At 45.6% G+C, this 26,933-nt stretch overlaps 4 protein-coding genes and 1 non-coding gene across 5 annotated transcripts; 3 read left to right on the forward strand and 2 right to left on the reverse strand.

Moving 5' to 3' along the window:
* The first annotated feature begins 511 nt into the window (after positions 1–511).
* LOC107277843 (trimethyltridecatetraene synthase) lies at positions 512–4,318 on the forward strand. Its single transcript, XM_015755902.3, has 2 exons — positions 512–1,458; positions 3,500–4,318. The coding sequence occupies exons 1-2, from the start codon at positions 538–540 to the stop codon at positions 4,133–4,135; spliced, it is 1,557 nt and encodes a 518-aa protein (XP_015611388.1). The 5' UTR covers positions 512–537; the 3' UTR covers positions 4,136–4,318.
* Positions 4,319–5,195: 877 nt separating this feature from the next.
* LOC112936500 (small nucleolar RNA Z247) lies at positions 5,196–5,334 on the forward strand. The gene has a single exon (XR_003238805.1). It is a non-coding gene; the product is annotated as a small nucleolar RNA Z247 (small nucleolar RNA).
* A 5,966-nt stretch (positions 5,335–11,300) lies between these two features.
* LOC9271796 (trimethyltridecatetraene synthase) lies at positions 11,301–15,727 on the reverse strand. The gene is made up of 2 exons (XM_015755409.3): positions 14,728–15,727; positions 11,301–12,107 (listed from the first exon to the last, which is right to left on the reverse strand). Exons 1-2 carry the CDS (start codon positions 15,661–15,663, stop codon positions 11,475–11,477), a joined length of 1,569 nt encoding a protein of 522 aa, XP_015610895.1. The 5' UTR covers positions 15,664–15,727; the 3' UTR covers positions 11,301–11,474.
* Positions 15,728–18,924: 3,197 nt separating this feature from the next.
* On the forward strand, positions 18,925–23,532 carry LOC4347178 (guanine nucleotide-binding protein subunit gamma 4-like). Its single transcript, XM_015755406.2, has 5 exons — positions 18,925–19,350; positions 20,563–20,621; positions 21,777–21,821; positions 21,908–21,952; positions 22,368–23,532. The coding sequence occupies exons 1-5, from the start codon at positions 19,222–19,224 to the stop codon at positions 23,368–23,370; spliced, it is 1,281 nt and encodes a 426-aa protein (XP_015610892.1). The 5' UTR covers positions 18,925–19,221; the 3' UTR covers positions 23,371–23,532.
* Positions 23,533–25,515: 1,983 nt separating this feature from the next.
* On the reverse strand, positions 25,516–26,667 carry LOC107277095 (uncharacterized). Its single transcript, XM_026020102.2, is given in 1 exon segment — positions 25,516–26,667. A coding segment is annotated over 1 exon segment (1,152 nt).
* Positions 26,668–26,933: the final 266 nt, after the last annotated feature.

A 26,933-nucleotide genomic window follows, 5' to 3' on the forward strand; every position in this document is an offset into this window, starting at 1 on the left:
CTACGAATAATTGAACATTTACTCCTAATAGTATTAAACATATCTGCAAAGTCTCATATTCAAATTCATTATATTTTAGCCGTAACAAAAAAGTGAAAAATCTGACAATTTAAAAGTAAAAATCTGTTAGAAATTTGTTTTTTTTGTTACGGCTAAAATATAATGTATTTGAATATAAGATTTCACACGTAAGTATAATACCATTGGAATTATGTGTCTAATTTTTTCTGGATTTTTCTGTGACATTTGTCAGTTGGTGTGTTAGGAGTGTACACGGGAAATATATTCCCTTCCAGATCACGAGATTAATTAGCAACTTGGGCAATTAACCACAGTGGTTTTTTAACATGACCAGTACAAGTTGACTAATGATTGTCTTTATTTATGCCAAGTGCAAACAAAACATCGATCGAATGCCCATATGCAGCCTGAATTCTCAATGGTATATCTATTGCGTTAGCAAGCCACTCCCTCTTGCGATCTATAAAAGTTCGCCCGTGGTTCAGTCATCTTCACCAGCCAAGATACATTTTTCAGATGGAGTTTCTACTATGGGTATCCTACCTTACCATCACACTCGCCACCATCCTCTTATTTCTTAGAACCCTGATCTTGAGGCACAACCGCCGGGTGTACAACCTCCCTCCTGGGCCTAAGCCATGGCCAATCATCGGCAACCTCAACCTCATGGGCTCACTCCCACACCGCTCCATCCACAGCCTCTCCAAGAAGTACGGTCCCCTGATGCACCTCAGGTTCGGGTCCTTCCCCGTCGTCGTTGGCTCGTCGGTGGAGATGGCCAAGTTCTTCCTCAAGACCCACGACGTGGTGTTCGCCGACCGGCCCAAGACCGCCGCCGGCAAGCACACCACCTACAACTACAGCGACATGACGTGGTCGCCCTACGGCGCGTACTGGCGCCAGGCGCGCAAGGTGTGCCTCGCCGAGCTCTTCAGCGCCAAGCGGATCGAGTCGTACGAGCACATCCGCCGCGAGGAGGTGCGCGCGCTGCTCCGCGATCTGCACGCGGCGTCCGGGCGCGTGGTGGCGCTCAAGGACTACCTGTCCGCGGCGAGCCTGAACGTGATCTCGCGCATGGTGCTCGGCAAGAAGTACCTGGAGCGCGAGGTGGTGCACGAGGGAGAAGTGGTGACGACGCCCGAGCGGTTCAGGTGGATGATCGATGAGCTCTTCCTGCTTAACGGCGTGCTCGACATTGGGGATTCGATCCCGTGGTTGGGCTGGCTGGACCTGCAGGGGTACATTCGGAGGATGAAGAAGCTGAGCAAGATGTTTGATCAGTTCCTGGAATATGTATTGGACGAGCATGAGAACCGGATGTGTCGCGAGGGGGAGAGCTTCGTGGCGAAGGACATGGTGGATGTGCTGCTCAATGTCGCCAGCGATCCTTCGCTGGAGGTCAAGTTCAGCCGTGACAGCGTCAAGGCATTCACCCAGGTAATTAACCGAGTCAAATAGCATCTCAATATATTAATATTATTTGAGTGTAGTGTAGGGTTGGTTTCTAATCTTATAGTAGATGTGTCATCTAGATTCTTAAAGGGGCAATTGTGTTCTTACCCCTACTTTCATATGCAATTGTGATTTTACCCTTCTTTTCTAGGGTTTGTGATTTTACCCTCACATTTTCAAAACGAAACTCTGATTTGCCCCTACTCTGTTAAAACCACCTAACGGTGTCAATAAAACTAAAAAAAGACAGGTATAACCCTGTACAGTTGGCCCTACTTTTCTTTTAGGATCTGTGTATTTTCCAAAAAAATATGATCGCACTTGGACAAATTTTGAAAGAACTTCGATATCATTGATAGGATTTCACAGAACTTTCACCAGGTACGAAAGATCCATCGCATTCACCAGTAAAAAATCACCAAACAAACAAGCTCCTCACAAAGTAGCACAAGATCGGAAAAAAGAAAAAGAAAATAAGAGGCGGCTGCAGCACGACCGGAGCCGCCGCCTTCTCGTGCGATGCCGCTGCTGCGGGCTCGCACGTGCCGCCGAAGCTGCCTCCTGCTTGCGGCTGCCGTCGGAGGCTCGGAGCCGCCGCCTATTCACTCGCTCCGCCGAAGCCGCGGCTTGCTCACTGCGCCAACACCCCCTACTAGCTTTGCTGATGTGGGCATCTGCTGCTGCTCGCTGGGCATCACAGCCTTGCCCAGCCGCCGGCCTATCTCGCCTGTGCACAGCCGCCGGCGGTGCCACTAGGGTTAGGCTAATCAAGTAATCAGAATGGGGATCGGGTGGGATGAAAAAGGCAATGCAGGGTGTTGTTCTTTGCACTGGGGTATAATGGTCCATTGTTTTTCTCTTAGTAATTTCATCTATATTTTTTACACTCTTATTTTGGGTCCACCAAACGGTCATCCAATGTAGGGGCAAACGACAGCTTCCTTCAGAAAAAAATGAGGGCAAAATCACAAACCCTAGAAAAAAGAGGGGGTAAAATCACAATTAGATATGAAAGTAGAGATAAGAACACAATTGCCCCATTCTTAAACTATCAAAAGGAATTTTTGGATTCCTGAATTTGTCATGGACATGCCATATTGGTGTCGGTGGGATCCATATGTTGATAAAATTTTAAAAAGAGAGGAGAAAATGATTTTTTTATCTTGAAAAAATAAAATTAAAAAGAGAGGAGAGAGGATATTTTTTTAAAAAAAAAGTTTATATGTGTCTCACATGTAAGTCCTACTGACATGGTATGTCACATTAGCACATGAAGCAGTTTGGAGTCTGTTTGGATTTATATAATACATAGGACAAGTTCAGAAACCAATATATTTTAGGAGTTTAGAGATTGAAAAGATACGCAAAACGAGGTGAGCCATTAGCACATGATTAATTGAGTATAAACTATTTTAAACTTCAAAAATGGATTAATATAATTTTTTAAAGTAATTTTCGTATAGAATTTTTTTAAAAAAACACACCATTTAATAGTGTGAGAAATGTGCGCGTGGAAAACGAAACAAACTCACTCACAGTCTCTGCTGGCGAACGCAACAATCCACACAAATTTAAATACTGCATGTGTACTTACTTATATTCTTTTATGGGGAATAGAAAGTCAGTTGGATTATAATAGTATCATCGTACATAACCATGCACTAGCTACATCTTGACTTCGTTGACGCCCAATCGGTCCTAAATATTAACCTGATTGTCTCCGCAACTAGCTAATTAATCATATGTTGTGCAGAGCTTTTTCTTTTCTTTTCTTAAGCAAGTGGCTGGAAGCTCTTCCCTGTATTATACTAAGAAGAGAGAAGGTGAAACACATTGTTCATGGATTACATAACATAAACTGCAACCCGAGCAACTAACACAAGATTATGAAAAGATGTGTTGTGCCGAGTGCAGTGCACGCTATTTTACCATCGATCAAAATATTCAGTTTGTGACTGTGTTCTCGTTTCTTTACCTGATTCACCGGTCCAAACTCCAACGTTGCTCATCATCTGCACGTGCACAGGACCTCATCGCTGGCGGCACGGAGAGCTCATCGGCCACTGTGGATTGGGCCATCGCGGAGCTTCTCAGGAAGCCGGAGGTGTTCGCCAAGGTCACCGAGGAGCTGGACCGTGTCGTCGGCCGCGGCCGCTGGGTCACGGAGAAGGACATCCCGAGCCTCCCCTACATCGACGCCATCATGAAGGAGACGATGCGAATGCACCCGGTTGCGCCCATGCTTGCGCCTCGCCTGTCCCGCGAAGACACGTCCGTCGACGGCTATGACATCCCCGCTGGCACGCGGGTGCTCGTCGGCGTCTGGTCCATCGGCCGCGACCCCAAGCTGTGGGACGCGCCGGAGGAGTTCATGCCGGAGAGGTTCATCGGCAGCAAGATCGACGTGAAGGGGCAGGATTTCGAGCTGCTGCCGTTCGGGTCGGGCCGGCGGATGTGCCCCGGCTACAGCCTTGGGCTGAGGGTGATCCAGGTGAGCCTCGCCAACCTGCTGCACGGCTTCGCGTGGAGGCTGCCCGACGGCATGACGAAGGAGCAGCTGAGCATGGAGGAGATCTTCGGTTTGTCGACGCCGCGCAAGTTCCCGCTCGAGGTTGTCGTCGAGCCCAAGCTCCCGGCTGACCTCTATGTGTCTGCTTGCTGATGTATATCTGTGTGTTGCATGTCTGTTGATTACAGTTGTTACTGCATCTGTCGTCGCTGCAGTCCGGTAAGCCTGCAGTATTAGTACTGGTGTTGTTGCTTATGCATTATTTTCTGTCTTTGTAAGAGTGGAATAATAGGGCAAGAGTGAGTCAATAATATGCTTGATAATAAGGTTTTCTTCGTTCTTGGACTCTGATATTTGTGCACAAGACAGATTCATGGGTACTGCTAGTAGATATTCTCTATGTTGAACTACCTGGAATGTTGAGTCGTATTGTAACAATATAGGATACTATGCCGGCTGTGATTTAGGATGCAGTTAATTGTTAATTTGTTAGATAATCACGGCTGGTATGGTGTGCTATATATACATGTAATCTCGCACCGATTCGTGTGCTATCAATCAACACGTAACCGCCTGGACCTGAGAAGGCCGGCGTTCAATCCACAGATTCCCAAACTTCTTCATGGTATCAGAGCGATTGGAAGAAGAAATCGATTCTGCATCTGAATCTGAAGAGATTGCATCCGAGTCATCTGAAGAAGAGGTTGCATCTGAAAAGAGCACCCAGATGGCATCTACATCCAACTCCGCTGCGAGCTCCAATCCCTTGATCGGAGTTCAGGTCACCGAGAAGCTTTCCAAGGCGAATCATGGGCTCTGGGTGGCGCAGGTGCTCACGGCAATTCGGGGCGCCAGACTTGAGGGGCACATCAATGGGAAAAACCCAGCTCCTCCTGCTGAAATCACGAAGACCGTCGATGGAAAGGAAGTCAAGACCTCCAACCCGAACTATGATGAATGGTTCGCTGCTGATCAGCAGATCCTCGGCTTCTTGTTCTCCTCGTTGACGAGAGAGACACTCTCACAAGTAGCTGCTGTGAAGACGGCGGCCGAAGCATGGAAAACCCTGGACGACATGTTTACGTCCAGGACACGCGCGCGTTCTCTCAACGTGCGCCTGGCGCTGACGACTCTATAGAAGGGCAACTCGTCGATCTCTGAATATATCGGCAAGATGAAGACCCTCGCAGATGAAGTTGCAGCAGCCGGCAAACCACTGGATGATGAAGAACTGATCGCCTACATCCTCAACGGCCTCGACGAAGATTTCGACTCCGTCGTCTCCACAATTGTTGGCAGGGTTGAACCTGTCACGGTTGCGGAAGTCTACTCACAACTTTTAAGCTTTGAAAACAGGTTAGCAATGAGGCAGGCGCAGGCCACGGCGAACATGGCGAACAGAGGTGGACGTGGTGGTGGTGGCTCACGGGGTGGTGGCGCAAACCCTGGGCGAGGACGCGGCGCAACTCGTGGGCGCAGCGCCGCACCAGGTCGTGGACGCGGCAACAACCAGCAGCAGCGCAGCTATGACAATCGTCCATTGTGCCAGGTCTGCTATAAACGCGGACATGTTGCAGCGGACTGTTGGCATCGATTTGATGAAGATTTCGTCCCCGACGACAAGCTAGTTGCTGCTGCCATCCACACCCATGCACGGGACTCCAACTGGTATGTTGACACCGGCGCCACCGACCACATCACCTCGGAACTGGAGAAACTCACCGCTCGAGACGTCTACAAAGGACATGATCAAATCCACACGGCGAGTGGTTCAGGTATGGAGATTAAACATATTGGTCATTCAATAGTTCATACCCCTACTCGCCCATTGCATCTGAATAATGTTCTCCATGTCCCTCAAGCCAATAAAAATCTTATTTCCGCATATAAGCTTGCTGCAGATAACTCTGTGTTTCTTGAAATTCACTCAAAACATTTTTTGATCAAGGATCAGGCCACGAGGAGAACGGTTCTTAAGGGGAGACGCCAAAAAGGACTCTATCCAGTTCCATCTGCATCTCCTCCATCATCTGCAAAAGTAGTTTGTGCTGTCACGCCATCCTTTGAGAGATGGCATAGTCGCTTGGGTCATTCCTCAGCACCCATTATCTCCAGAGTCATTAGCAAGAATAAATTACCTTGTCTAGATGAGTCCAATAAAGAGCCGGTTTGTGATGCATGTCTAAAGGCCAAGAGCCATCAGTTACCTTATTCTAAATCTTTGAGTATATCGAGTCATCCTTTGGAACTTGTGTTTTCTGATGTTTGGGGTCCTGCTCCAGTTTCTGTTGGAAATAAGAAATATTATGTCAGTTTTATTGATGATTATAGCAAGTTCACTTGGATTTATCTTTTAAAGAACAAATCTGAAGTTTTTCAGAAATTTCATGATTTTCAGAATTTGGTTGAACGTTTGTTCGATCGTAAAATTATTTCCATGCAAACTGACTGGGGGGGAGAGTACCAGAAACTCAATTCCTTTTTTGAGAAAATAGGTATATCTCACTATGTCTCCTGCCCACATACTCATCAACAAAATGGCTCTGCCGAAAGAAAACATAGGCACATCGTAGAAGTTGGCCTATCTCTTCTAGCATATGCTAGTATGCCGCTCAAATATTGGGATGAAGCGTTTCTTGCTGCCACTCATATTATAAATCGGGTTCCTAGTAGAGTCATTGAGTTTGAGTCTCCCCTGGAACGTCTCTTCAAACAAACACCAGACTATTCATCCTTTAGAGTGTTTGGTTGTGCTTGTTGGCCTAATCTTCGTCCTTATAATGCACATAAGCTCCAATTTCGTTCAAAGCAATGTGTATTTCTTGGTCATAGCCACCGCCATAAAGGATACAAATGTCTGGACATTGCTTCTGGTAGAATCTATATATCCAGAGATGTCATTTTTGATGAGAGTGTATTTCCTTTTTCTAAATTGCATGACAATGCTGGCGCACGTATTCGTCATGAGATCTCTCTTTTGCCCTCTGATCTCATTATTCACACGTCTCATCAAGGGGGAGAACTTGAGAATGATCAGATGTTTAATTCTCCTAATGAAATGCCTGATCAATCTGTTGAGCATGCAGAAGATACAGGAAATATAGGTGCAGAGGACTGGGTGGATGAAGCAAATACGCAGCAGCTGTCACAGCAGCAACCATCATCGCCGCAGTCGCCGGGATCTGTGACACCCTTGTGTGTGCGCAGGTCTGGTAGTGACACGCATGCAGCAACTTCAGGCACGCGTGTTGAGAACGAGCCGAGTGATCAGTCTCCGTCTGCCACGACGATGGCAGGTAATGATGATGTCTCTGAATCCTCTGCATCGCATGAAGAAGCCGCGAGCTCTCCTGTGGCTGAGCAGCATCAACCAGAAATAGTTCGGCCTAGAACCCGCTTACAGAGTGGAATCCGCAAAGAAAAGGTATACACAGATGGTACAGTTAAATATGCTTGCTTTACAGCTTCTGGTGAACCAGAAAATTTACATGAGGCATTAAATGATAAAAATTGGAAAAATGCTATGGATGCTGAATATGAGGCACTAATGGGTAATAAAACCTGGCATTTAGTTCCTGCAGAAAAAGCTAATAATATTATAGATTGCAAGTGGGTCTATAAGATTAAAAGAAAGGCTGATGGTAGCTTAGACAGATATAAAGCTAGATTGGTTGCAAAGGGATTTAAACAGAGGTATGGAATAGATTATGAAGATACCTTTAGTCCTGTGGTAAAAGCAATTACAATCAGAATTATTTTGTCTATTGCTATCTCTAGAGGTTGGAGCCTTCGACAGCTAGATGTCAGTAATGCTTTTCTCCATGGGATATTGGAAGAGGAGGTTTATATGAAACAACCCCCAAGATATGAAGATAAATCCTTGATTAATCATGTATGTAAGTTAGACAAGGCTTTATATGGTCTTAAGCAGGCACCAAGGGCATGGTACTCAAGGCTAAGCACAAAACTGCAAGAGCTAGGATTCATGCCTTCCAAGGCTGATACATCTCTGTTCTTCTACAGCAAGGGTGATGTCATTATATTTGTTCTTATATATGTTGATGATATAATTGTTGCTAGCTCTATGCCAGATGCCACCACAGCTCTTTTGCAGGACCTGAATAAGTCTTTTGCCTTAAAGGACTTAGGAGAGCTTCATTATTTCCTAGGAATAGAAGCAACAAAGGTATGTGATGGTATTCTGTTATCTCAAGAAAAATATGTAAAAGATCTATTGAAGCGAATCAATATGGATAAGTGCAAACCTGTGAGTACGCCTCTGTCACCAACTGAGAAACTCTCAATACATCAGGGAGATGTTCTTGGACCTAATGATGCTACCAATTATAGGAGCATAGTTGGAGCATTGCAATATTTGACTCTAACTAGGCCAGATATTTCTTTCTCAGTTAATAAAGTCTGTCAGTACTTACACTCTCCAACTACAGTTCATTGGGCTGCAGTCAAGAGGATTCTGAGATATTTGCAACAAACATCTGGGCTTGGTCTTAAGATAAGAAAGTCTTCTTCTTTACTTGTCAGTGGTTTCTCTGATGCTGATTGGGCAGGTTGCTTAGATGATAGGAGATCCACTGGTGGCTTTGCTGTTTATTTGGGGCCTAATCTTGTGTCTTGGAGTGCACGTAAACAACCTACAGTGTCAAGATCAAGTACAGAAGCAGAATATAAGGCTTTGGCTAATGTCACAGCTGAGATCATGTGGGTGCAAACTCTGTTGAAAGAGATCAAGATAGAAGTACCAAAAACAGCAAAGGTATGGTGTGATAACATTGGAGCAAAGTATCTCTCTGCTAATCCTGTGTTTCATGCTCGTACTAAGCATATAGAAGTAGACTATCATTTTGTTCGTGAAAGAGTATCTAGGAAATTGTTGGAAATAGAGTATGTTCCTTCACAAGATCAAGTTGCAGATGGATTTACAAAACCCTTGAATGAGAAACAGCTAGCTGTATTTAGATACAATCTTAACCTTTATGGTTTAGATTGAGGGGGAGTGTTGAACTACCTGAAATGTTGAGTCCGTATTGTAACAATATAGGATACTATGCCGGCTGTGATTTAGGATGCAGTTAATTGTTAATTTGTTAGATAATCACGGCTGGTATGGTGTGCTATATATACATGTAATCTCGCACCGATTCGTGTGCTATCAATCAACACGTAACCGCCTGGACCTGAGAAGGCCGGCGTTCAATCCACAGATTCCCAAACTTCTTCACTCTATATTAAGCAAAAAAAAACACCAGTGAACAAGTGGTCTGTATTCTCGGTTTGCAACCCCTTTAGTCCTAAGTTGCAAACTGGTACTACGAATCCAAGACTATCTTTAGTCCCGATTAAAATAACCGGGACTAAAGATCTATTTTTAAGTTCTAGTTGGTGAAGATGGTAGAGACAGGTGGCTAGTGCTCCTAATTTAGTCCTGGTATAGAGTTTCTTTTTCTTTTTTTCATTGCTTTTAACTGCTTGAATATTGATTTCACTACATCCCCAAATCGTGAAATCCCCAAATAATCTCCAAATCACAGATCAAATACATCACAAATTCTCAAAAAAATCACATCACAAATTTTAAAAAAAACATTACAAATACATCACATATTCACATCACAGATCAAACATCACTAATTCTCAAAAACAAATTCATCGCAAATCCTAAAAAAAAAATCTTCTTCCGGTCTGGTTGCAGTCGCTCCACCGCCGCCGCCTCCCCTCCTGCCGGATCTGGCGGAAGGGAGGGCGAGGCCGCCGCCTCCCCAGCTCGGCCGCCACTGCTTCTCCCGCCGTCGACACAGCCCGGCCGCAACTTCTTCTCCCGCCACCGGCATGGGCCTGGCCGCCACCAACCCCACTGCGAGAGAGGAGAGGACGGAGAGAGGCGCCGCCAACCCCACCCTACCGTGGCTTCTTGTCCTGCCACCGGCACGGGCCCGGCTGCCGTCGCATCTCCCGCCACTTCTTCTCCCGCTGCCCACCCCGCACTACTGCCGACCCCATTGCGAGAGAGGAGAGGACAGAGAGAGAGAGAGAGAGAGGCGAGAGAGAAGATGAAGACGCTTGGTCTCGAGAGAGATAAGATCGTGGCCGAGTTAGGACATGGGAGGCAGATACACCAACCGGGACTAAATATCATATAGACTCGTTGCACTTTTAAATCGGGACTAAAAATGATTTTTAGTCCCGGTTTTTAGTTGAATCGGGACTATTGTGGTTTTTTACCAACCCACGAAAGATGGTTTCTCCAGTAGTGGTAGTATCTTGATTTCCAGTTTAATTTTCATATATACTAGCCCGAAAGTATGCTAGTGAAATATTGTTAAGCATGACAACTAGAAATATAGGATGGGAGAATCTCTGCCCTAACTAGGATGTACATAATCATTACACAGTTTGCACTATCATAGAATCCATCAAAAGGCCAAATACTCCTAACATGATAAACAAGAAAAAAAATCATGGTACAACAACCTAAAAACAAAAATAAAAGGGTTTCTCCCATACTTATATCTCTTCATTTTTAATATAGACCTCTTTGTGAAAGGAAGTACCAAAACTAATAGAGTATGGTGTAAGTATATTTTTGACTTTCCATCTTTTTTTAAGGTATATACCTCCAGACTTACACTTTGTGGTATATATATACCTTGATGTACCTCCTAACAACAAGAGAAGTCATGTCATTGCTAATCATAAACTTGTCTTCTGTTTACTTCAACTGATTTGTTTTTTTACCTTTGAAATAGGAGAGGTATATACCTCTCTAAATGTGGAAGAAAACCTAAAAGATATACCTTGTGGACCAAATGATAGGCCATTCGCATGAGTATGATAGTTGCATTAATTGCATATGCAACAAGGTTGTATTGTAGGTTCAGTCTGTAAACATTCAAACTTGGAAGGTTCATCATTCTGGCATAAAGACATGGAGGAAAGAAGGGAAGCCATGCACATCACCCTTCTCTATATTGTCTACGTTCAAGTCCTGGACTTGACATGGGTACTCGCATTTACAGTTAATTATTCTTTCAGTGGTAGACGACATACCCATTGACAAACGAGACGTCTTCGGTGACTTTATCAATCGCAAGATGTGCTGACTTAGACTTTTGGAGGTGCTCATAGGGGTAGAGACTATGTGTTCATAAGGGTGAGTACACTCACATTGTGAGCGCCTATGTTAGAACCGTGTTTCTATAGAAAAAAGGGCCACACCTATATTGGCATGGCAGGAATGATACATACAACTAAGATTGCCTTCATTTTTCCCGCTTCATATATATTGAGTTTAGACTAGAAATTTTCTGGAGTTGTAGATATCATTGTACTCTGTATAATCAAATATTTTAGAATCTTTCATGACTGTTTGTATCATACACATAATAGAACATCTCTTGAGGGCTTAGAATTCTTGTTCAGAAATACATATACTTTTTATGTACCAGCTACATGAGTAATGACATAGAGACATATATCAATCACCTTTGTAGAGGTGACTAGAGAGCTTGGGCTCAACAGCAACCTCTAGTGGGAACTTGCGTGGCATGGATAACCCGAATATCTCCTCCATGCTCAAATCCTCTTTTACCATGTCCTTCGGGAGCCTCCACGTGAAGCCATGAAGGAGATTGGCTATGCTCAATTGGATCACCTTAAGCCCAAGGTTGTAGCCTGGGCACATCCGTCGACCAGACCCAAATGGTAATAGCTCAAAGTCTTGCCCTTTCACATCAATTTTCTTACCCAAGAATCTCTCTGGCATGAACTCCTCCGATGCGTCCCATAGCGTAGGGTCACGGGCAATGGCCCACACATTAACGAATACACGCGTGCCCGTAGGTATGTCATACCCACCCACAGACGTATCCTCACGGGAAAGGCGTGGCGCAAGCAAAGGTCCGATAGGGTGAAGGCGCATGGTCTCTTTTACAATAGCCTCAATATAGGGGAGATCAAGAATGTCCTTCTCGTTGACCCAACGTCTATGGCCGACAATGCGATCCAATTCCTCTGTGGCCTTTGCAAACATCTCGGGCTTCCTGAGGAGCTCCGAGATGGCCCACTCGATTGTCTCCGATGAACTCTCCGTGCCGCCAGCAATGAGGTCCTACACATGCCGTTTTGGACTAGTTAACTCAGAAACGACTTACTAGTCTGTCCCAAAAAAATCAAACCCTGGATATGAATCTGGACATATGTATATCCAGATTCAGACCTAGGGTTTGATTTTTTTTTTTGGGACGGAGGAGGTAACATCTTAATTTGATTATATTCTTGTAATGTGTTCTCCTTGAAAAAAAATGTGCATTTTCTGCAGTTGTCCACGTATGTGATTGATTGGTTGTGAAGACAAATTGGATTAATATTTTTTGACAAAAAAATGGATTAGTATTTGTCAACTATGAAAAAAAGGGTGCACTGAAGTAAAAAATATTATGCACGGCGACCTATAGTGATATTTACTCCTATATATAAGCCAATAATTTTTGGCGTCATGCATGTAAGAAATTCTAGTTTCATATATACTCCCTCCGTTTTTTAATAGATGACACCGTTGACTTTTTTCTACATGTTTGACCATTCGTCTTATTCAAAAAATTTACGTAATTATAATTTATTTTGTTATGAGTTGTTTTATCATTCATAGTACTTTAAGTGTGATTTATATCTTATACATTTGCATAAAATTTTTGAATAAGACGAATGGTCAAACATGTGAGAAAAAATCAACGGCGTCATCTATTAAAAAATGGAGGTAGTATGTTTCAGTCATTTACACTTCACAACTCATATACTAAATTTGCACAGCATATTAGTATGAACTTTTGAACTTCCAACGTTCCAAGCCAGTTATTTGCTTGACTTATTCTTGGGGGAGAATAATTAACTTTTTTTTGGTGGAGGAGAATAACTGATTAATTTTGCCTATCAAAAGGTTTACCGTGTAATCATTTTGCTTTTGGGATTTCATAAAATGATTCCTACAATTCTATATCTGCAGGTTTAGAAAGGTCCTGTGGTCCCACCTTTTTAAGTTTGTTATATGTGTGAGCAAAGCTAGAACCAACATTTAGCCTCATGGAAAATTCTTACTTCCTCCGTTCCAAATTACATATGTTTTTTTTAGAAAATCAAACTCGGTAATTTTTTTTATTAATAATTGTACTAATTATATTATGCATGTTATATTACTAGATTCATATTTTTAAGTACTTTTATGTGATGCTAATTTCATAGTTGAGAACATAACATGTAGTAAATTAATAGTCAAAGTATGTTATTAAAGACCGTGTAAAAAATACATGCCTTATTACCTTATAATATGGGACGAAGGTAGTAATTTGGAAGTAATCTAATATGATTTCATTAGAGAACAAAAGAGTTTTCAACTTTGCCCTTATTTGTTCTTATACTTTAATTAACATCTCAGATAATTCCTGGGTGTGCTGTACCCCCCCTAACATGATGTAACTACTGGCTACTGTTGTTCACCTTCTTGCATTGAGCAAGCCTGATGGGAACGAATAGATGAGACCGCTGGAGTGACTTTTCCTTTTCATTATTCCCTCTATTTTATATTACTTATCATTTTAGATTTAGTCTAATTAACTCAAACATGTCTATCTTTAACCATTAATATTTAGAAATCCGTATAATTTAACAACATGTGAATTATATATTATATTAAAGTATTCTCATGATGAATCCAAAAGTATAAATTTTATGATGTAAAACTACATGAGTTTGTAGAAATTGAAGTTAAAGATCAAAATGTTTGACTTAAAACAAATCTTGAACGTGATAGGTAAATTGAAACGGAGTATTTGAGGAAGTATGGAGGGACTAATATACTTCACTGGGATTTTACCATAAGGTTAGGCATTAGCTTGTCCTTAATTCCTGCGCAAATCTGGAGGACTCCTTTAGACAAAATGAAAAATCAACCACCAAATTGACCTGTGGACGAAATTTGGGACAAAATTGTCTATTCCCCTTGATTGATATGTCCTTCCTCATTCCAAAAGTCTAAAACTTATTTCATTCTTTGGTTTTTCTAAAAGTCTAAGTTCTATTTTTTAGTCATTATGTGCTAAATTAAATTATTGATGAGAACCAAGAAACCATTTTAGTACTTATTAGTTACATGTTCATTGGTTTTGTCACAACGTGAGTGATTTAATTGATTCTTAGTCTTGGGGTGTGTTTAGTTCAAGCCAAAATTGGAAGCTTGAATGAAATTGGAAAGATGTGATGGAAAAGTTAAGAAGTTTGTGGTGTGGAAAAGTTTTTATGTGATAGAAAAGTTAGAAGTTTGAAGAAAAAGTTGGAAACTAAACCATGCTAGGACTAGTGGTGACCCCGGGACTAAATTTTAGTCCCTGTCACATTGGATGTTTAGACACTAATTTGGAGTATTAAACATAAACTACTTACAAAATTAATTACGTAAATGAGAGCTAATTTTCATGACAAATTTTTTAAGCCAATCAGCACATGTTTACTGTAGCATCACATAGGTTTATCATGGATTAATTAGGTTCAATAGATTTATTTTACAAATTAGTCAGGGTTATAGAATGAATTTTGTCAATAGTCTACGTTTAATACGTTAAACATCTAATTAGTATTAAGCATCCGATCGATGTGACATGTACTGAAAATACCATCCAAACAGCCTAGACTTTTGGACGAGGGAGTACTACGATGTACGCTATGCAGTCGCTAACCTGAGTAAATGCCTTGATGCTGTCCCGACTAAGTTTGACCTCGAGGCTAGAATCATCGGCGAGTCGAAGGAGCACGTCCACCATGTCTCCTGCCACAAACCCGTTCCCCTCACGTTGCCTCCGCTCACTGTGCTCGTCCACGACGTGTTCGAGAAGCTGGTCTAACGCCTTGCTCACCTTCTTCATCCTCTTGACGTAGCCCTGTAGGTCCAACCACTCGAGCCACGGGATCTGGTCGCCGACATTGAAGACGCCGTTGAGAAAGAAGAGCTCTTCGAGCAACTCCTTGAACTGCGCCAGCGTCGTCCGCGCCGATCCCGGCTCCTCATGGACCACCTCGCCCTGCACGTACCTCTTGCCCATCACCATGCGAGTGATCATGTTCAGGCTCGCCGTGGACAGGTAGTCCTTAATCACGATAGCTCGTCGGCCGCCAGACGACGACGCGTAGTGCAGATCACGGAGCAGCGCGTGAACCTCCTCGCGGCGGATGTGCTCGTACGACTCGATCCGCCTGGCGCTGAAGAGCTCGGTGAGGACAACCCTGCGCGCCTGGCGCCAGTACGCGTCGCAGGGTGACCACGTGATGTCGCGGTAGTTGTAGGCGGTGTGCTTGCCGGCGGCCGTCCTGGGGCGGTCGATGAACGCCGCGTCGCGCGTCTTGAGGAAGAACCTGGCCATCTCGACGGACGAGCCGACGACGACGGGGAAGGACCCGAACCGGAGGTATACGAGTGGGCCGTAGCGCCTTGAGAGCTCGTGGATGGAACGGTGTGGGAGCGCACCGACGAGGTTTAGGTTGCCGATGATCGGCCATGGCTTGGGACCCGGCGGGAGGTTATACTTTCGACGGCGGCACCTCGTCGAGATGGCTTTTAGGAAGAGCATGGTGGTTAGCAGAATGGCAACAAAGGATGCACAGAGTGCTACCTCCATTAAGGCCGGAATTAAGAGGATGTTGTCTTCTAGCTGGATGGTTTAAGACGACTGTTGGGCTGCTGAGAGGAAACTGAATGGCAAGAGCTATTTGTAGGAGGCACAAGGACACAAGGTGTGAGGTGTGGCAAAGCTTTTCTGATTCTTTTCTTTCTCTTTCTCTTTTTCTTAGAGTAAGCCTAGAAGAGTCAAAGAGTGTGGGTGAAGGTTTAATTAATTGAGCTGAGAACATTGTTAGTGACTTTATAATTGACCTCTTCATGGAAACCAATATAGTATGGTCCCTGTGAAAACTCCACCACTCCAATAAGATGGGGAATGGGTTCTAATATGATAAGGGAATATCCTTCGTGTACTTTTTTTTTTCTAAATTCAATATAAATAGTTATGGGAAATTAGCAATATAAAGTATGTTGACATCTAATACTATAAAAAACAAGTTCAAATTCATCCTACGTATTGAGAAACATAATCAAGATAAGAGTCTCTAGCTGACAAGGGCGCAGAGCCGATTCATCCCTAACAAGTTCGATGACCTTGCTGAGCTATTATACCCAGCCTATTGATATAGATCTGCTAACATGTGGGCTCCATAAGCTGGCTCAGCTGGCTAGACCAATTTATCTAGCCACATAAGCGAAAACCACATTTAAAACAACCGAGGAAATTAAATTATAATGATTTTAATAGTTGATGTGTTATTGCAGTTGAGAGATCCTTAAATACTACTAGATCTATAGTTTAGATTGCTTTTAAGGGACTATCCTATCCGTGGACTCATATTAGAAGGAATCAAAGTGGACTTGTTCTCGCTTCGTTTCATCTGCCGTCATCGTCTGCCACTAGATCAGGCAGGCTCCGCTGCGAGCCCAGCTAGCCAGCACGCGGCGGCGGCCCACGGCAAGCGCGGCACCGCTGCCGACCGTGAACGTCGCACCGTGCGCGCGCCCACACACAACACAGCTAGCCCCAAACCCAGTGCCCCCCCACCGTTGCTAGCTGGAGTAGGCCGGTCCGGCCTCCGGCGCGCTGCCGCTGCGCAGGCAGAGGGAAAAGCTTGGTACTAAAGTGGGTAACAAAAGCAGCGACATATACTGGTGACAACGTGTGTTCCCGGTCCCATCGCCTGCCCGGCCGGCTGAACCTCGTATGTTGCTACTACCATCATCTCTCGGGGTGTGAGATCCCTAGACGCACGGCGGCGAGCTTTCCATCGATGGAAAGGAAACAACAGATCGAGCAAATCCGCGGGGAGTTTGACTGTTTGAGCGATGAGGAGCGTGCTGAACTAGTCCTGCAATTCATTTATCGATCAGTCCGTCTCTATCAAATGGTGATTGTGAGAGGAGACCTAACGCATGACAGCAAATTAGCCGTTCGAAAAGAAAAAAAAAAGAGAAGAGACTGTACACTAGTACAAAACCTGCGCTGGTGATTAGCGGGTGACTGGGCGTCGTCGACCGGCGAGGCCCACGAGTCCACGTGAATCCGCCACGCTAACCGCGCGCGACGTGCAGCTCCAGCTGCCGGCCCTGACCGGCGCACGTCTCTCAGTGAGCCGTTCCCGGTCGGTGGCGTCGTCGTCGCGCGCGAGACGGGCCCATTTGCACGCTCCTGTGACCAGTCCACGTCGGCGAGGGCCCAGCGAACAGACGGCTCCATCCTCGCATGGGCCCGGGAAAGCTCCAGTTGGGCCCAGATTCCCCGATGAGCGCTCAGGTGACGTTCCGGCCTGTCGCAGGCCCACGGTACAGTCGAACGTTGGCGCCCCCCGTCCTCGACTCTCTCCTGCCGTTCCTCCCGTCACACAGCTAAAATGAATCGCATATGCAGTGAATGAGACTCTGAGAGCCCAGTTTAAGGTAGGAGTAGCATCAAATTCACTAGTCCTATACACCGGCACGTCGTCGCAGTGCAATTTTATACGATCTTCATGTGTGCATCAGTGCATGCTGTTTGCAGAAGGGAAGTTGGCCGCCTGCCCGTGCTGAGCTCAACTGAACGCTGGCTGCCTGCATGGCCAGTTCGTGACTACAGTTACTACGCATACTACCCGGGGTAGCAGCGGCGCGCTATCAGCTCTACCCGGAGTAGGCAGTAGCAGCAGTGGTGGTAGTAGTAGAAAGCGCGGCAGTGGAAGGGATAGAGGAGTGCCCACATTAATAACTCGTTTCAAATCGGACGGCGTGGCTACTCTAGTACACCCATTTCAACGGGACGTTCCACTCCACTCCACCGTAACTGCGCGCGTGGGGCGACCCCATCACGTGCCACGGTACGGGGGCGTCGCTGACCGTCTCTGGCCCACCGCAACCCTGCTCCCCCAATCCAAACCCCGCGCTGCACGTCTCGCTGGCACTGGGCATTTCGATCCATCGCGGTCGCGGCCGCGGTATCACGACTGACGCGCGGGGCCGGCCCGGCACGCGAGACCGATGTAGACGTGTCACCGGGGAAGCTTGTCCGCTCGCGGTTGCCGCTGCGCGGGGGGGAGGGGAGGGCGTCGAGCCGTACGTCGTCGTCGCATACCTCGGTCGCGTCCCTGTCAAAGCCGGCCATCGCTGCCGGCTGCTCAATTTATTCCCTTGCTGTTTCATTTCGTACGTACTCCGCGCTCGGGATGCGGCCATAGCCATATCGCCATATATCTCGTGCAGGCACCGTCACGCTCGCTCGGCAACTGTACGTGCCGTCTCAGGACGCGGCAGTCAATGCGGAGTTGGTACAAACTTGCGATGAAAGGAGTGGTACTGTGGTACCACCACTGCCCTGTCTTTGCACACATCAGTCTTCCCGGAGTTTAGCTCAAGGAACGTGGGTGGGGGTGCTGTTTGTGTTTGTGTGTAGTTTTTGCCAATCCAAACAAATTGGCAAAGGGGGCTGGAAGAGTCCATGGTATTTCCCCTATTTGATTTGCAATTTGAACTGTGCAAAAAATAACGCGTGATTTCATCCCTGTACCACGGGACGAAGGATCGGCTTTGCATGGTCTGGGGAATCATGGCCCCATACCGGAGAAGTACCGGGCCCACGCAGCCATGATCCATCCCTCGAGACGGCCCGGCGACAGCGTATCCAACGTAGGCTCGGGCCCACGTCGCAGTGGAACAAAGCCCACAGACACAAAACCCCACCCCCCGCTCGCTGTTGAACTCTCTCTTCCCTCTCTCTCTTTCTCTCTCCAAACCCCACGCACGCCGCGTCGCCGCCTCCTCCTCTCCATCTCCGCTGCTATTATTGCCCGCGCAGACGCAGGCCACCATCCTTCCTCTCGCTCACGCTCGCTGCTATATGGGGGTCCTCCTCATCGCATCGCATCGCATCACCTCGCACGGGCGCGCGCGCCGTGCCGTGCCGCTAGCTCGATCCGCCTCGTACGCCAGCTCGCTCGCTCGCTCCCCCACCCCGCTGCTGCACGGCTGCGCCCGCGCTGTCCCCTGTCCCCCCGCTCGCCGCGGCGATTTATACCCACCACGCCCCCTGCTGCTGCTATAATGCCCATGAGTGAAGGCGGCGAGGGGTGGTTCTGAGTTGGCCGTTGGCGTGCTGCGTGTGGAGATGGGGGAGGAGGCGGTGGTGATGGAGGCGCCGAGGCCCAAGTCGCCGCCGAGGTACCCGGACCTGTGCGGCCGGCGGCGGATGCAGCTGGAGGTGCAGATCCTGAGCCGCGAGATCACGTTCCTCAAGGTGAGCGCCCCGCGGCGGCGGCGGCTGCGTTTTTCTCTATAGGTTTCTCTTTCACACTCGCTCGCTCGAAATTCTCGGGGCCCGAGCTCTACTTGCTTCGTCTTCCTTTGACTTTACCGATTAATTTTAAAAAAAAGGAGATCCGATTCGCCGCGCATTTTTCAAAACCCAAGCGGCCGAGTACGGAGCTACCCGCTACTGCAAGTAGGATGCTGTGAAGTGTACAGTAATGGCGTTGTTAATTGCGGTAGCTAGTGCTATTCTAGTACTTGTAGTACTGTTTCTAGGCGGAGGTGAATCACGGCGCCATCAATCCGAGGCTGGCGAGACAAGCTTGGCCCTCTTTGGGCGTGGCGCCATGGCTGTACTACCTTTGTCGTTGTTTGGTTGGGCTCCTCGTTGGAGAAAAGAAGAGCGTGGGCATGGACAACTGACCTGAGTGGCCTTGTCAGGGAGAGCCATAGCAGTGGACGTGTCTATCTCCGCCATTGCTTCGTCGACACTGGACGTGCAGACGGCATGGCCATGAGGGCTTTGCACGATGGGTGGTGCCGTGTTGGTGTTATGGGCTGCCACCATGGTTTGAGGCTTTTGATGTTGCTAGATTTTGTGTTTAACGAGGGAGGGAAGAATGTGTTGTTCTTGACACTGTGCTGTGCTTTTAAGGAGCAGAGATTTCAGAAGCTCTTCAGATATCAGAGAACTTCTTTGTAGTAGTAATCAAATGCGCTTTAGACATCTTTTTATCGTTTCTTGCAAGGTCAGTCCCTGCTTTGGTACCCGATCTCGCTTTTGTGCAACATCAAAGTTACACTTACACAGTAAAGCAGGAATCTTTATGGGACCGTTCGTACTGGTCAATTACTCCAGGCTTTGATTAATGGGTTTTAAGTTTTAACCGCAGATTTGGTACAAGTAACAACCTTTATTTACTTTTTATTTCTGCAACTGTGTCTTTTAACATGAAAGAATCCAGCTCCATTCAAAAGTTTAGTTTTTATTTTCCATTGTGGTGCATGGTCACTCAGCCTGCAGTACTGAATTATCAAAATTTTCTTTTGTCATTTCTCTCATGTTAAGTGCATAGTCTATTTTACTTCAACAGGTAGAAAAACTTTTGTGGGTTTGTTTCTAGCTCAAGGAGGAAATTCATGGGTTTGCATCTAGCACATGAGAGAACAATATTGGTCTAACACAAAGCTCCTTTTGTAGGATGAGCTTCACTTCCTTGAAGGAGCTCAGCCCGTTTCTCGTTCTGGATGCATTAAAGAGTATGTACTACTGCCCTTCATGCATTACAGATATTTTGTTTTTAAGTTTTTAGAAATTTGAAGAGCTTATGTCAAGTATGAAATGTCAGCTTAATTTTATTGCTGTCCTTATCTAATGTCTTATGCTCTGTTTTATAAAATTTGGTTGCATTTTCTCCCCCAGGGAAAAATCTTGTATAAGTGTGTTATGTACTTATGTGTATAAAATCTTGTTGCACTTGTATGTCACACTTAGGCCCTGTTTAGATCCTCCAAAATGGCAGTTTGCCATTTTGAAGAACCTTTTGCCATTTTGGATCTAAACACTAGTAACAAAACTTGGCAATTTGGCATTTGGCATTTGCTAGTCTATAGTAGCAAATTGTGCCAAAAAGTGCTTTGGAACCACTCTCTCTTTCTTTCTCTCTCTCACTTTAGTGCTAGAATGGTAAAAGTTTAGGATGCATCTAAACACCAACTAGTACTTTTACAATACTAAAACTTTTGCCACCAAAACTTTTGCCATTTGCCATTTGCTATTTCAAATGGATCTAAACAGGGCCTTAGCAAATCACCATATGTTAAAATTACCTTGGGATGAAAAAGAAAAAGGAAACCAGCATTGAAGTCTTGTTTGAAATGCATATGTACTTGTACCATTACAGAAATTCTTAAAACTGCTGTCTTGACAGCTACTTATCAAACAGCCCCACCTGCATCATAACGTTCCTAGTGGTGCCTATAACTCTGCCTCAGTTATTATTTTGTGGCCCACTGGTCCAACAATTTGAAAAAAATTATATTGAACTAAATATATTGAACAGTAGTATGACGTCCTCTTTGCTTGAGTTCCATATTACAGCTCACAGTCCTGAGATTTGTTTCACCGATTCTTTCCATGCGATGTGCACATATTCTTATTCAATTTAAAAAATGAAAGCAGATTATTTTTAACAAGTAACCTATCACGTTAGCTTAACATTGTATATTTGTGGTGGAATTATGTAATATTCCGATATCGCATTTGAAGTTTTGAACATGTGTGCTCAAATTGAGGGACACATGACTGTAGTGAAAGCAAATATAAATGTCTGAGCAATGGACTATACTTTGTATTCATTACTACAAGTTATGTCCTTTTGCAGGTTGCTAATGTCCTCTTACATTACTTGTCAGGATAAATGAGTTTGTTGGTACAAAACATGACCCACTAATACCAACGTATGGCCTCTAAACTTTCAGTTCCCCCATTTTAAGCATGTTCGCTGTTTATTTACGAGTTTTGACATTGTTTTTTCCTTTTCCAGAAAGAGAAGGAGGCACAGATCTTGCCGTCTTTTTCGGTGGATCGGGTATGTTTTGATCCAATATAGTTTGCTCGCAGGTTCTGAGGGGCAAGAACATTCAAATATCTATAATGTTTTCTGTTGGATTCAACATTCATCACTATTTCCCTCGAAAAAAAAGCATTCGTCACTATTGGAATTGAAAGTCTGAAAGTGCCTCTAGTCCCTTTGTATGTTAAAAGTCAATAAACAAGCAGTAGTTTTCTATATGCCACATTAATATTATTGACGCATTTTAAAAAGCAAACTAGTCCAGGGATGTAATCATCTTTGTTATCTAAAACTAAAAAAGGAAAAACTAGTGCTTTTTTACATTAACATTGATTTTTTTGCGGCTGAAATTACATGTAGAAACTTTGGCATAATAATCTGTACTACTGCCAAACTGAGCTTTTACATGGTGAAAATATTTTCCCTGCAGATCAAAATTGTGTATCTGCATTTCATGTCTTTGCTACTGTTGCAAGTGCTCACCCAAGTGCAAAAGACCAAGGTGCCTCAATTGTTCTTGCAGCTCATGCTGCGACGAGCCATGCTGTAAGCCAAACTGCAGTGCGTGCTGCGCTGGGTCATGCTGTAGTCCAGACTGCTGCTCATGCTGTAAACCTAACTGCAGTTGCTGCAAGACCCCTTCTTGCTGCAAACCGAACTGCTCGTGCTCCTGTCCAAGCTGCAGCTCATGCTGCGATACATCGTGCTGCAAACCGAGCTGCACCTGCTTCAACATCTTTTCATGCTTCAAATCCCTGTACAGCTGCTTCAAGATCCCTTCATGCTTCAAGTCCCAGTGCAACTGCTCTAGCCCCAATTGCTGCACTTGCACCCTTCCAAGCTGTAGCTGCAAGGGCTGTGCCTGTCCAAGCTGTGGATGCAACGGCTGTGGCTGTCCAAGCTGCGGATGCAACGGTTGTGGCTGTCCAAGCTGCGGTTGCAACGGCTGTGGCCTTCCAAGCTGCGGTTGCAACGGCTGCGGCTCGTGCTCTTGCGCCCAATGCAAACCCGATTGTGGCTCGTGCTCTACCAATTGCTGTAGCTGCAAGCCAAGCTGCAACGGCTGCTGCGGCGAGCAGTGCTGCCGCTGCGCGGACTGCTTCTCCTGCTCGTGCCCTCGTTGCTCCAGCTGCTTCAACATCTTCAAATGCTCCTGCGCTGGCTGCTGCTCGAGCCTGTGCAAGTGCCCCTGCACGACGCAGTGCTTCAGCTGCCAGTCGTCATGCTGCAAGCGGCAGCCTTCGTGCTGCAAGTGCCAGTCGTCTTGCTGCGAGGGGCAGCCTTCCTGCTGCGAGGGACACTGCTGCAGCCTCCCGAAACCGTCGTGCCCTGAATGTTCCTGTGGGTGTGTCTGGTCTTGCAAGAATTGTACAGAGGGTTGTCGATGCCCACGGTGTCGTAACCCATGCTGTCTCAGTGGTTGCTTATGTTGATCTAGATCCTTTTTTGGTTGTTGTTTTTCTTGTATTTTTTAGTTGTTAGGCCTTTGATTAAGTTCGAACTTTCATAAATATATGGTGTTTATCCTGTAAAGAAATGATGATTTCAAGGATTTTTCATAGCTATGAGACGAGGTTGAACCATTGAAGCGCCAATAGACCGTGAAGATATGGAGCCATACACGCTGAATAATTTTTCTGACAGGGTGAGGTCGAATTGGCTGCCGTTTCGCGAGGACTTTTGCTGCGCGACGGCGAGGACAGCCGGGGTCCCACCTGTCAGCCAGCTTTGCGAGCTCAATGTTTTTATTTCCGCCGTTGCTTCACCACGCCGCCCGGCAAATTCGGCCCGTCAACGACGGTAGGCCTATATCTCTAATATTGAAATCCATGCAAATTATCGAACGATTAGCGGTGTCACGTGACATGGCGTGGTTCAGCACTCCCACACTTAAAAAGGACTAAAATATAAAAAACAATTTTACGTTGGAGTAAAATGAAAAACTGCAAAGCCACCTGATGTCTCCGGAAGGGACACGAATCTTCTTACGTTGGAGTAAATATGGAACCTGATGTGGCCAGTACCTCTGCGGCGAGCACGTCCTGCACCGCCGAGGACGAGGTCAATGACCTGCAATCACATGTATTAGTGATATAAAATGATGAAGGAAAAAACACTGACTACGGCTTCATTCAGATAAAGGATAAAAAGAAGCGTTCTACTTGATAACTTCTCTAATCAAGATAGCCTACTTTTACTATTTAGAGTCCAAGATGGACACTTGTTATCTTCTCATCTACAAGCCAATTTACTTTTGGTGTATCTAGCACTGACAAGAACTTGGACTCATTTACTCGCCAATTACTCTAATGCAAAATTGACATGGAGCTTTATTAAAATCTTCCATTATTTAAGCTCTAGATCAAATGTCTATAATATGTTACATAAGGCTGGTTTGGTTTAAGGCCTAAATTAGGCTTACCAATATTTGACAATTTCAATAGTGTTTAGTGTCTATTTGGTTTGAAGCCAAATTTTGGCATGCCTAAGAAAATAGGCCATTTCAATAGTGAACTTAGGCTATTTTGGCTTCAATCCAAACACAACTTTACCTTACCAAAATTAGTCATGCAAAACTTGCCAAAATTTGGCATTGTCAAATTTTGGTAAGGCCTATTTAGATCTCAAACCAAACCAACCCATACTCTTCAAATGAGTGTTACAAACTTCCAGTTCTTATGTTAAGTAATCTTTGTATATAAATAGCCACAGTGTTTTGTTCTGTAGTTTCATAAATTAATCTTTTAAATTTAGTACTCTGCTACAATGAGAAACGCCTAGGGGTTTTTCGGCTAGCTCCACAAGATGGTGGGCTAGCTGATCTGGGTTCGCAGCCTCACCCCTTCTATTTATTTGGTATTAGGCAATTTCTTAATATTCACGTTTTTTACTCTGCTACAATAATCATGATGTGCAATATAGTATTTTGCTATAACTTGCAGTGCACTGATCATTATGTCTCAATAGGGTCAAATAGCGTGGCCCATCGAGTGTTGCACGTGGCAACGCCGCGTGTTATTTTCTAGTATATGGACCGAAAGTACGACGCCAAGAAGTGTCGGCTGTTGATTCGGCCCTGATACAGACAGGAAGTGGATAGGAATAAATCTATGTGCATCCCTTATATCTTCCCTCGGTCAATCACATCCCTCAGGCTTCAACCGCAGAACCAGATATAACGTCTCCCAACTTCAAAAACGGATACAAATTGACTTATCCAGTGATTTTGAAAGCGGTTTTGCCGATGTGGCAGGTTGCCTTTGGTCCAAGTATACTGACGTGGTAATCCAATCATCAAAGGAATTGAAAATAAAAGCGAGTCCTGTAAAACCGGGAAACGGAATCGGATACGGTTTCCCAATCATCATATCAAATAAAAAGGCAGCAACAGGCTAATCCCAGGGATTAACTAAAATAATATTTTGTGAGTCGACCAATTGTATAGTACGGAGATAGTACTTGTCAGGCTGAAGATAAAATTCGTCATGAGTCCTTTAGAGATAATATTCCGAGGATTAAATGACATGCCGAATTGATGAAACGAACAGAGGGGACAAAAGCACCACTAGTCTAGTGAATTACTCCATCAAATTCGATCACTGAAGCACCGTATCTATAGTTGCGAAATCATGGTGGATTCGTTCAATAGTACCTAAATGAGCGGTAACCTTGAAGTTGCAGAAGCGACGGATATGCTTGGAGTCATCATTTTTGCTGACAGCCACCGCCGCACCCACCGGCGTAATCTTGAAATCCAGAATTAGCACAGTGCGTAGGGGTGCGGCAACCACAAAGTCACCGAGATATGATGGCTTAGCAACGATGCCATCGAAGAGCTTGATTTCCTCAGGTATTTGGTGGACTAAGCAAGAGAGGGATAGGTGTATGCCGTCATTTATTAGCCTCAGAATCCTGACTTGTATAGTGCCTTCCTTCCCATCGCGGATAAGTGCTAAGCTGATATCTACGGTGCCATGGATGCCATGGATCCGCCGGCTATACACCCCGTGGAATGGTGTAAGGTCGCTGAAGCTGGTCACCCCGTCGATGAGCTACAAGTCATCCTTTTCCTCCTCCCCTTTCTTGATCTTGAGGTCGTACTCGATCAAGGCAGGGTTTTGCAGCGAGATGCCTCGCTTAGGGCCCGACATTTTTATGAGCGAATCGGGATCGGAGTAGTGGCCGGGCAGAACGAAGGGATCATCCCGGCTGCGGTTGAAGACATAGTTACGCAGTGGTTCATATAGGTCCCTGGCAGCCATGAAGCCGTAGATCTGAACCGGAGCGCCGCTGTTGTCATCGGCGGCGGCGGACAGAGCTGCTATCTTGACGGAGAAGATTTGCATCATGCGGCAGCCGACGTGTACCTCACAAGCGTTCCAGCATGGGCGGCAACGATCGGTCGGACTCGTCAGCCTTTTGGGCCACAGGCGAGTCTCGCGGGTGTCGCCCAGGCGGTAGTGGCGGTGGAATGGGTGGGAGTCGGGCCTGTAGATGGATCCGTCGCTGTGCTTGCAGCCCATGAAGCCGTAGGTTTCCGGCACATAGTGGTCGTCATCGATTTCGTACAAGAATTCCTCTTGCTCTTCTTCCTCGTCCTCCGAGTTGTTCTCCTCCTGGTGTTCATCCTCCGTGTTGTTTGGATCGAGGGAGCTAGGAACCTGTGACTTCTCTTCGTTCCCCTGCGACTCCGGCCACCGCCGATCGCCGGCGTCGCCTCCGCTCTCCATGGATGGATCTGTCGATCGACTAATCATCCCTGGGATTAGCCTGTTGCTGCCTTTTATCTGATCTGACTGGGAAACCGTATCCGATTCCAACCGGACTCCGTTGTCCCTTTCCCGGAGGGAAGTCCAGCGGCGACACCGGCCCACGACAACGAGGCCGACGGGAATTGGATCCAGTATGGGCCGTCAGTAATGGGCCTAAAATATCGCTTGGGCAGTTGGGCTGCTCTTCTCTACTGGGCCTCTACATCCTGCAATGTTCGTCACGT

The sequence above is a fragment of the Oryza sativa genome, chromosome 9, assembly GCF_034140825.1.
Source record: "Oryza sativa Japonica Group chromosome 9, ASM3414082v1".
Taxonomy (NCBI): domain Eukaryota; kingdom Viridiplantae; phylum Streptophyta; class Magnoliopsida; order Poales; family Poaceae; genus Oryza; species Oryza sativa.